The 12,310-nt window shown below is 33.4% G+C and overlaps 1 protein-coding gene across 1 annotated transcript; it reads right to left on the reverse strand.

Annotated features, from left to right (window-relative positions):
- Window positions 1–4,510: 4,510 nt before the first annotated feature.
- LOC107867422 (protein DETOXIFICATION 27) lies at window positions 4,511–11,727 on the reverse strand. Its single transcript, XM_016713651.2, has 8 exons — window positions 11,263–11,727; window positions 10,160–10,701; window positions 9,207–9,293; window positions 8,665–8,721; window positions 5,593–5,831; window positions 5,358–5,476; window positions 5,000–5,089; window positions 4,511–4,896 (listed from the first exon to the last, which is right to left on the reverse strand). The coding sequence occupies exons 1-8, from the start codon at window positions 11,539–11,541 to the stop codon at window positions 4,834–4,836; spliced, it is 1,476 nt and encodes a 491-aa protein (XP_016569137.1). The 5' UTR covers window positions 11,542–11,727; the 3' UTR covers window positions 4,511–4,833.
- Between the last annotated feature and the right edge of the window lie 583 nt (window positions 11,728–12,310).

Genomic DNA, 12,310 nt, shown 5'->3' on the forward strand with positions numbered 1-12,310 from the left:
GGGGACCTGCATTTCATGTTGCAGGCACAGATACCTCAGCTTATAGACCGTACAAGTAGAAGCCAGGATACCCAGCTGCTTTTGGTGAGCTCCAGTTTGCTTCGGGGCTTTCCGTGTCATATCCAGTCACTTTTGGTATTGTATAGAAGTTACTTGCATGGCGGGGTGTGTCCCGACCTTAGTTAAACTCTGTGTATTATCTAGAGGCTTTGTAGACCTAATGTACAGTCAAGGTGGTGTTTTGTTAATAGACGTGATGGCTCCAACGGCCAAGTATTGTATATACATATATATGTGTGCTCGAGCTTATACAAGTGATTATTTCCTTTTAAATGCGACATGATGCTGTCCAAATTTTGGGTTATCATAGAGGTATGCATGGGAAGTATAAGGTTATGATCTGGTTCTCCCGGGCCTCCTCGGTTACGGGTGCCAGTCCACCCCAATAGGATTTAAGGCATGACAGGGGTAGACACTGAAAAGGGCTCAACTAAGATTTGGGAATGACTCCGAAGTTAATGGCTATATAAGGGATTACAAAAGAAAGAGAAACTCCAGGATCTAATAAAGCATAAATATGTAAATAAAAGACCTTTAACGTACCAGTAGCCACATTAAGAGAATTTTCCTAATCCTGTGGGGATCGAAGGGCATACAATCTATTTGGACGCTAACCACTGGTAGCACTGGAAGCGGCACCCTACTAAGTCGGGCGGCCGACTGAAACTAGGGGATGACTTGGCTGACCCTGCGACCATTCTTTGGACAATCCCTGACTCTGTGGCCTGGCTTGCCACACCTAAAACATACATCACTGCCGGCTCTACAAATACCCTGATAGTTTCTACCATATTTCTGGCAAAGAGGATTCATATGAGCACTATTAACACTGCCTTGGGACTTAGATCCTGGTGCTCTATCCCTACTATCATTTCTAAATTTAGGTACTGGGGCACTGGATGAAGATGGAGTTGGGACTAAAGATTTCTGATGAAACTAAGGACGGTTACCACCTTCTGACCTTGTCTGATTGAAACTAAAGCTACCCGTTCTAGCTTTTTTATTCCCTTCCTCTCTCTCTTTAGCCTTCTTCTCCTCAATCTATTGAGCATGGACCATCAATCTAGAAAAGTCCATCTCCTTAATCAGCATTATAGTCCTACATTCCTTGACTACACTATCAGATACACTAGACACATACTTGCTCATCTTAGACCTGCTATCAGCTACCACATGAGGAGCACACCTAGCTAACTGAGTAAACTTGAGGGAATACACTTTCACACTTATGTTGTCTTGCCTTAAGTTAATAAACTCTAATACCTTGGTTTCCCTCAGCTCCAACGGGGAAAAATTTCTTTAAGAAAGCACTAACAAACTTTTCCCATTCTATAGGCCCTGTATCGGTGCCTCTATCTACTTTTCACTACTTAAACTAGGTTGGGCTACATCCTACAACTGATAGGCAGCTAACTCAGTACTCTCACTAGATTCACCCCCATAATATCTGTTACTTTCTGGACTATGTCTAAGAATTCTTGCGGATCCTCTTCAGTTTTGAATCCCGAAAATAGAAGAAGATTCGTTCGGGTAAAGTCCTGAATCCTAGCTGCGGCAGTATTGGCCACTAGGTTGGCCAAAACGGCTGCTGGCTGAGCATTCTAAGCTGCCACAGAATGGGCTAGGGTGGTGAATGCTGCTCTGAATTCTACGTGAGAAATGTTCTCATTCAGGGGATCTTCCTGAACAGGTAGAGGTGTTGGCTGGTTTACATTTCTTCTTCCGTTTGTCTTTAGGCATGTTCTGTAAGCGGAATGAAGAATAGATTAGACAGAGAGTTTAACATGATCTCATGCTCAGTTATACAACATGAACACTGAAAGAAGGGAAAATTTTTATAAAATGCCTCGTAGTCTCTTGTTCATAAGTGTGGCGCGCTTCACAGCCATGTACAAGACTCTATTTGACGTGGCTTTCAGACTTCCTAGGACACTTTAAAACCTTAGTCTATGATACCAAGTTTGTAAATCCCTGAGAGCATACCCTAGGCGCCACACGGTGCTTACAGTCTCGAGGGACCACAAGCTAACCTATGAGTTGGTACCTGCTGTGAACATTGAGTAAAACTGATAACAAAGATCATATGAGGAATTTAACTGAGGAATCCCATAAGGTTTTAAGTAATAAATCTGATAAAATCTTTAAACAAAACTGATAATACTGATAAAACATCAGACATTGATAACTAAAATCTGAGAACTGACTAACTGTCTGAAATATCTGAAAGCCTCTAAACTGACCGAATGAGAGTTGATGGGACAGGCCCCAACTAACTTAAACTAGCTACTGAACTGAAACTAGTAAAGTAATCTGAGCTAAATAAATCATGTCCTCAAAATATGAGGACTCACCACTGCTACGGCTAATAATCTGGGGAAGTCTATGCACGATCCGAGAACTGAGCATTCGAACCTATGATATGATACATCATAGCGCAAGAAAAGAGTATGTGATCAGTACTTTGAATGTATTGGTATGCTAAATGGGCAGACTGATATGCATGGTTTTATGTGCATGAATAAAAACTGACTAAATAAATAGATATCATGAAATATTGAATAGAACACATGAAATTTGTTAATACTGAAGATGCGTGAAATCTGTAAATACTGAGAATGCGTGACCAAGAATAAACATGTTGTAAATATAATCTGTAAACTAAAATAATGAAATATGATAACTGAATAACTGATATCTGTATGTTATGGTCATGCAACTGAAACTGAATTACTGAACTGATTACTGAACTAAGACTGTGTGAGCTATCATCTAGCTGACATGCCCCAATGAGCAATTTAGGGTCCAACCTATGATCCCAGTTGGAAGGGTATCAGTACCGTGCCACGGGTACTAACACTGGCTGTCTGGATCCACTAAAGTGATGTCCCGAAGGACTAAGGGTTACCCTCAACTGGCAGGTACCCGTAGGAGATCAACCCTCAACTGGAAGGTTAACATCTCAACATACACTAGCTACGTAGTTCTGGAACGCGGGGACTGCTACTAAAGGTCACACCCTCAACTGGCAGGTAATCCCCCATCCCTGGGTTAGCTCGGTGCTAAATCCTACTCCCAACTGAACTGACTCGGCAGACTGAATTGTTCTAAGTTTAACTGATCATGATAACTGACTGAACTGATATTTCTCAAAACATATTTTAAAACTATTCTGAAGATACTGAGACAAGGTAACAGCTAAGTTTTTGGGTATTCATAACCCCCAGGACTCGATAGCAATAATAGTAAAATAATACTAAACTTGGAGGACCTAATATGAAGGCATTTATCAATAATTCATTCTTGTAGGCATTTTATCAAACACTAGATATGCATAGTGTAGGCTAAGCATGGGGTTGAATAACAATGACGATTTCATGGTAACATGGTGTAGAATTTCAATTCATGGGAATTTATGGTTAAAAATCATAATAACTTGTAAAAGATCATAACTTTGAATTTAAAATTTAGATTCTTGGGTTCCATGGGTGAAAGGGACCCATGGATGAACATTTAACATACCTGAGTTAATAAATTATGAGAATTGATGGTGAATTTTTTAGATTTGATCTTGAATTGTGAAGGCTAGGGTTTTTGTTCTTGAAAGAGGGCTATTATGATTTGAGTAATTTGTGAAATAATGAGTAATTAGTGCTCTTTTAGGACTTAAATCTCGTGTTTAGACTGACTGGCGTGAGGAAAAAGGACTTAAATGTCCTTGAAATTAAAAACTCAGAACTGACAAGAAATTCCGATTTTGACACCCGACGCGACGTGGTGCAATCGCGTCAGGCCACTGAAAAAGGGATAATCCTCATTTTGTCCATCGGCACGACGCGGTGCTATCGCGCTGCGCCACTAAAAACGGATGATCCCGAACTGAAACTTTAGCGCGCCGCAATGGCAATCGTGGTGCCTCACTGGAAATTGACAACTACGAAAATGTCCCTTGACGCTACGTGGCACTTATCGTGGTGACACACTGGAAAAGGACGAACGTGAAATTGTCCATCACTGCGACGTGACCTTATGGCATTGGGCTACTGTTTTGCACTAAAAGTGTCATAGCTTCTCACCCGAGTATCGGATTTGGGTGAAATTGGTATCGTTAGAAAGCTAATTCAATTTACTACCATTTGGTGGGTCTTGAGCTGGAAAATTCTGAGTAGAGAAAAATATATGCTCATTTGAAGTTGATTAAAGCAACATTCTTCTCAAAAATTCAATCGGTAAGGGATGTTTTGATTCGTCTAATAGCTGGGAGTTATTTGAGGCCTTAAGTTACCTCAAACTCACTAATAAAACTACCAAAGAGCTATAATATACTATGCATGAGCTTGAAACATGGTGCTAACATTGGTTTGGATTTTTGGGATATTACATCCTACTTTTCTAGTAGGTTTATCCTTCAAATTATTGATGTATGAGTTTATACATGTAACTTGGAAAATGATATAATCTACCCGAACGTTGTATTCATTAAAACAATATAATATAATACATACAATACAATGCATACATTATGAAACAATACATACCAACCATTCAAACAAAATTGTTCTATCTATAAGAAAGGGACAAGAAAATAAAATTTTGTCAACTGTTTAGGGGAACCAAATCATAAACAGTGTAACTTGATACTCGCACTAATCTTGATTTATTTATTGAAGAAAAAATCCCCTTGCACAAATACACCATGATTGTTTCTTAAAAGATAAAATAGCAACGAAATAAAAAAAAGTTATCAATCTTGATCAAAAAAAGAAAAATCACCATCTACAATTGACTAACTGGAGGTGGTTCGGACCACTTATCAACATGCATTCTAGCTTTTTTAGCCTGCGGAAAAAAGTAAAATGCACAACTATATTAATTCTTATTATTAAGATATTAACGGTTTCATATAATTTTGCATTTTCTTTGAAAAGATATTAATTAGTACCTCTTTTTCCCAATCACAACGATATATTATAAAACTCAGTATTAGTGTTTGCAAAGCTGTCCCTCCAAAAATCATTCCTGCCCACATTCCCTGCAATTTACATTTATAACCACAGAGAAATTCTTGAGCAAATAATTTCTTGTGCTGTCATAGTATCAGAGCAATCAATTGACTCATCGTCCAAGTCGTGAATCACTATGCTCAACGATTTAAAAAGTAGTATAATACATTACACAATCAAATCACGTACAAGATAATTATTAATACATTTATATAGTAAACATTAATTTATTAATTTTTAGCTATATGATAAAATGACAAATCAGTAACTGCTAAGAAAGATAGAGATCAAACATACCTCAAGACCAGTGTGAAAAACCATTCCCATAAGAATTCCAAGAGGGACTCCAACAAGGTAATAGCAACCTAAATTAATATAAGCAACTTTCGATTGCCATCCTGATCCAACTGCAACCCCTGTAACAAACAACACATCTTTCTATTAATATTTTCTTTTTACCGACCTTCGATGTATATAAGTTAAATTCTTATAGATAATACTTAAAACCAAAAAAAAAAAATAATGTGATTACCAGATAAAACAGGTTGAACACTGTTTAGAAGAATGGTAAAGGCAAGAAGGTAAGAGATCTTCTTTACAGCTTTTAGGACATCAAGGCTTGATGAGAAGATTAGAGCAAATTTATCTTGATATATCATTATTAGCACACAAAATACTAGCCCAATAATTATGGATTGTATCACTGATACAATCGTTGCGAATTTTGCTACCTTTCCTCTTCCAGCACCAAGCTCATTCGCTACTCGCACTCTGGAAAAATAGTTTAGCAACTTTAGTATGATAAAACCAAAGTTAAGTGATCATTAAGGAATTTAATCTTATAACTATAGCTCAAACAAGAAGAAATGTATTCAGGGTGGCTCTACCTAGTAAAGAAAGAGGCCACTGCCTAAGGCCCCCAAATTTAAGAACCTCATTTTTTTTAGCAATAATAGATTATAGACTTTTATATTAAAAAATTATTAAATATTATTTATCGCAAAAATAAGCTTCTTATATAAAAGTAAAGAATTATTAGAAGAATTTTGATGTATTTAAAGTATGTCTCAATAAAGATTAAATGCATTAATTATATTAACGAAAAAAAATTATTAAAAGAATTGTCTATAATATTTATAACTTCGCATCTCAAAATTTAAAATATAGACTTTATTAAGAAAAATATTTTTTTAAAAAAAATTTAAGGCTTCTGTTTTATTTTCGCCTTAGGCCACCAATGTGTTTGAGCCGCCCCTGAATGTATTTAACTATCAACTACTTAGGGCAAAATAATTCATCGTTTTCATCATGATTATTTTTACTTTTCAAATCTACTTTGATATGTTTTACTTATGCTGAGAGTCTATCGGAACTCATCTCTCTACCTTCACAAGATAAAGATAAGGTTTGTGTATACATCACCCTCCCCATACACTATTTGTAAAATTACACTGTATATGTTATTATTGTTGATAGCAAAATAGTTGTCACTTAATTAACTATTTAACATATAAGAAAATTTATGTTTTAGATTAGGTGTTCAATCTTTAAACCTTTGTAACGAGTCAATTCTATATAAGTTGCATTCTAATAAACAATGCGGAACTAATCACTTATCACAATTAGCTAAGGTCAATCAAAGTAGTACAAATAGATGATATACAGCTGCGATGAATGTGACATGTAGAGAAAAATTATACTTAGTCTGAATTTTGGGGAATTTAATTTTGTAGCATTTTCCAAATATATTATTAATTCTATGTTCTTTTTACGAGAGCTGGCTCATTTTTATACATAAGAAAAATTCAAATATTTACTTTCTTCTATTCATTTTATAGGTGGTTATAAAAAATCATTTCCTCTTATATGTATACTGTTGCCTTTAAGTTCGACTTTGTCTTCACTGTGCACATAATTAAGTAATTTAATTCTGAATCTGAGTAGTAGGTAGACCTCTAAAAGTAAGCTATGATTTATTTTAGCCACTGGAATTTAAGCAGACACATAGATACCTACAGAATTATACACCTAACATACTCGTCTGTACCTTATTACAGGCTCGATAGTATATTTAATTACCCTATGTGAAGAAAATATAAATTCATAGTGGAATAAATTAAACCATCTGGTAAGTACAACAGATGACAAAGAATATCATTTCCCCCTCCTTTTTGGTTTATATATATAGATAGAATTAAAGTATGAGGATATGAATCATCGGATTAATTATCAGTTCAAATTCTATTAATCAATTATTAAGGTTTGTGACTTTGTTCCTTCGAAAACATTCGATAAAATTAAAACGATACAAAAACATAATTCCAAAACACTTATTAAGGTTGAAAAGCAAATCAAACGACTGAAAAAAATTCGTCTAGTCGATATTTGTTATATTTTGTTTGTAATATTCCACAAACCAAATGACATAAAGAAACGACAACATATATCATTTTCTTACTTATTGTTTTTTCATCTGTTAAGTGTCAATTGTCATGCATCACAACACGTAATTAATGACTACTTCAGTGTAGATTAGCACTACAAATAGTGATGTTAGGTTTCGAAACTTAAATAGGAAATTAGTAAATCACTTTTTCAGGTTCGAAAGAGCTTTCTATTGCTTTTTTCAAACAAAAATAAAATAAAGTTGATGGTATCTGGATTAATATGTATATACTTAATTAATTTCATAAAATATCTGTTACATTTCACCATTACATATATCAAATAATTTATTCATCAAAACTTGAAAAACTAGATAAAATAATCACTTAAATTTTTATCTCTACTTAAAAAGTTTTGAAATTCATAATTCATACCCTTAAGTGCACTTGCTATTGTTTCTTTACCCATTTAAAATTGATGGTATCCGGATTAATACGTATATACTCAATTAATTTCAAAAATATCTGCTATGTGTCACCATTACATATATCAAGTAATTTATTCATCAAAAAGTAGATAAAATAATCACTTAAATTTTTACCTCTACTAAAAATATTTTTAAATTCATAATTCATACCCTTAGCCTAAGGTGCAGTTGCTATTGTTTCTTTACCTATTTAAAAACCAACACCATGCTCCATTTATTTGGACTTGCTATTCTATAGGTTTATGATCTTTGGGAAGAGAATTTGATTTGTTAATTTCATTATTTCTTCTGGTAAAGATGAACATTCTTACTTTTATGAAGAAATGATATATATTATGACTAAATTTTCCACCTGTATTTGGGTGTCGACGTTATAGCCTCAGACTCTATTAAAGGTACAATGTTTCTTAATATAATTTTTTTCATTTTCAAAATTCTAATACAAGATCTCTATTTTCTATTGAAGTTAGAGGAATTCTATCAATCTCGTAACAATCCTTAGTAATAAAAACATTTTTGTAACGTAAATCGATTCTTCCCTTATGTTTACCATATTCTAAATTCTTCTAAATTGAACATACTCTATACATATTTCATTTCGCTTTTATATTCATTTTCAAGAGTACCATCTTTAAACATATGACTAATCTGCCCAAAGATAATAGAACAATTAAAATGAAAGCGAGACTATATATAAAAAAAAAAAAAAAAAAAAAAAAAAATATTAGTTACCCGGTGGCAGCGAAGAAAGCAAGTGGTATCATCATCTCCCAACCATTTATATTCATGCTGCAATAAATTCACCCAGAAATACAATAGGAAATTAAAAAGAAAATAAAGGAAAAATATAAGATCAAAAGTATATTGCACATTTGCACGTGAAACATGAATTAGATTGCTAAGTTTACTACTTTTTGTACGCTCAATAAATTTATTACATATTCACTTGATTTTTAGGTTTAGCTACTTTTTGTGCGCACAATAAATTACATATGCTTTAAGGAGCTTGAGCTACTCAACAAAGCATGACTGAAGAAAAAATCAATGCGAGTAGAATTTAGAATTTAAGTTTTATAAGTTTAATATTTAAGTATAGAGTCTATTATATTTAAGAGTTATGAATTTATGTTTATTATTTATTTCAATTTTAATGAATTTTTTCATATAAAATGTGTCATATTTAAGATATTGAATTTAGATGGACCGATAACATTAACATACATCCACCCCTTCACTAGTAATTTCATTCACATGAGAGACGACGAATGACTTACCAAATGGACAACGCATCAAGAGCTAGAGTTGCATTCTCCAGATAACCAGTCATCAACATCAATATCCTATAATACCAGTTCTCCAAGCTACAAAAAGTTCAAAATTAAATAGTACTCATTATAGAGTAATAATAAACTAATGATAAAGATTAACTAGAGATAGTAAACAGAATAATTATATCCTACGTCATCTGGGGATAAGATTTAAATAAATTAAACAAAATTCCTCAACCAAGTAAAATACTTAAATAGATAATAGATGATTGAGACAATATTTTAACATGATTAAATGGTTATTCTAGAGTATAAACAGTATTCCCTCCCTTATCGACTTGGCACACCTTTAAAAAATTCTTTATTGACTTGGTACACCTTTAAAAAAATATTTATTAGAAGCTTAGTTTATTGAATATGTCTTATTAATTATACTTTGAAATTATAAATTTGAATATACCATTTTATATAGTCACTTAATGATATAATAGTATTGAAAGAACATTGTAAAATTCTCTTAATTTAATAAATGAGACAACTAAATTAAAACATATAATTTTAATAAAAGAATCAATTATTTGAAAATGAAAGGAGTGTATTTATCAAAACATATTTCCAGGACATAATCAATGATATAAACATGAATGCAAAGTACAGTACCTTTCAAGTACATAATACATGAACTAATAGAATGAGGAGAATGGTTTTAAGAAAAATAGAAATTAGTGATAGATAAATTCTACGCAAATTCAATGTTAATCTAGTTATGCAGTAAATTATTAGAAAATTTGTTAGCTATGAGCTATTTAGCAAGAAATTGTACAATAACAATATATTCAGTATATTCTAACCAGGTGGGGTCTATGCAGTCCATATCAAGGTGAGCAAACTGTTTCTGACAGATAGATCCCGACTTAACATTAAAAAAAAAAAAAAAACTAAACTAAAATTATGTTTACCAAAGCATAACCCCAGCAGCCGCAGAGAGTAGAAAAAATTCCCAAAGTCCAGAAAACGCTTGTGTAGAAAACCCACTCCACGTTTCTGAACATCCACCACAAGCAGCATATACAAACAACCCAATAAACAACAACCACCACGATATATCCAATGCTACAGCAGCCCCAACAATCCCAAAATCCAGTTTATACACAAACAACCAACTGATCAACGTGTGTATCACCAACACCCCCAACGAAACCCAGGCGATAACCACGGTTTTCAGCTGGCTCTGAAGGAACCTCTGTATAGGAAACTGAAATGCAAAGCTGAAATGTAGGGGAATAAACCATAATGACACTATCCCTGATAACTCTGCAACGTCGTCTGGTTGACCCAATGCTTTTAGAATTGGGGTGGCAAATGTGTACATTGGAAGTAGAGCGAAACAACAGAGGATTAGAACGATCCATGATCTTTGCATGTATATTCCTAACATGTGGTGCTTTTTTGCTCCATATGCTTGCCCACATAACGTTTCTAATGCGCTTGCCATACCTAACTACATTTTTCAGGTCAAAAATCATACGAAGAAAGTCAGTAACTTCAAATTGAATTTGATAAGAAAAATAATTATGTGAAATCTGTAAAATTGAAGTGGTTTTGCCACTTATGACTAATCTTTATAAGCGGCAGAGTCAGGAATTCGATGAAAAATGTAATACATGAAATTTGAGCTTATAACCTAAAACAACTTTTGAATAAGTTTTTGTCTTGTTACACTATGAGAATTAACAATTTTTAATACTACATTCGCTTCAATTTGTTTAATCTATTTTGACTTGATAGGGAATTTTAAAAAGTAAAAAGAAAAACTAAATCTTATGATTTTAAATTAAAAATGTAAAAAATGTATCAAAACGTTTAGTCTTTAACATATGACACGTAGGAAGTTGAAATTAATTTAAACAGAGGAAAAAAAAAAGTTTGACCAAACAAATTGAAACGCATGGAATCTAGTTTTTTGACGGTGAAGATTCAATTAATCATCCCTATTTTTTGATGTGCAGAAAAGGAAAACTAATAATGATGTGAAATCTGAAAGAAGTTGGGCGATACATACAAGGAGGCCAAAATTGAGTCCAACAATGACGGTATTAGAAATGGATATAGCAGCAAGTTCAACTTCACCAAGGTGACCAGCAAAACCTTGAGTTATAACATTCATGGTATACGTAGCTATACGACTGAAAATGGCTGGACCAACGATGTGCCATAATTTTTTGGTTTCGATCCACACTCTTGTTTTCAAATCCTTATCATCGTCGTCCGGCAACCAGTTGGCAGAGGCCGCCTCTGCCAACAATAATGGTTGCCGGTTTTCGTCGTTAAGGTTGCTCATTTTTAGAGCACGAGAAGGAGATAGGTGGTACCAAAATGACTAGGCGTGGAGGAATTTTATAGATGAATGAGAAGGGAAATACTACAAAGTGCAACTAGTTATGTAATTTAGACAAGTTAAAGCCAGCTATGTGCTTACGATAAGTTGTCCATCTCCAAGTGTTACTGGTTGGAGTACTTCAATTGCAATTTTATCACCATATATCTTTTTTGTGGTCATAAGGTGTGTATGGTAAGAAGGTAAAAATTTTCATAAAAGTAAATAAGTTTTTACTTTTTTGTGTGATAACTAAGTAAAATATATTATTTCAAAGTTTTTAATACATAGTTAAGATCATAAATATCGTACAGGTGGATGAGGGATACTTGGAAGCGCGAGTGGGGTGTGTTGAATAGAAAAGGTAGGAAACGATCGATGTGAACTTCTATAAGTTGTTTTCTCCGTTTGGGTTTTGTCCCCTTTTCTAATTATATTTGAATTTTACTTTTTTTAAGGAAGATTTAAAATATCATCATAATCTCTTCCATTTGGTAATTTTGTCTTAATTTTGTTATCATGTTTGAATTTTACTTTTTTCTTGAAGAAAGACAAATATTATCATAATCTCTTTATATTTAACTATTTTTTATCATTGAAGAAAAATTTTGGACACTCAATTAACTAAAGATCTCATTTTCACAACAATAACAGAAAAGTATTTGAAATGTAGATTGTTGTCGTTGAGAAAATTTTGATTAGACGAAGATTTATTCTCTCAAAATCATTAAAA

The sequence above is a fragment of the Capsicum annuum genome, chromosome 4 (assembly GCF_002878395.1).
Source record: "Capsicum annuum cultivar UCD-10X-F1 chromosome 4, UCD10Xv1.1, whole genome shotgun sequence".
Lineage (NCBI taxonomy): Eukaryota > Viridiplantae > Streptophyta > Magnoliopsida > Solanales > Solanaceae > Capsicum > Capsicum annuum.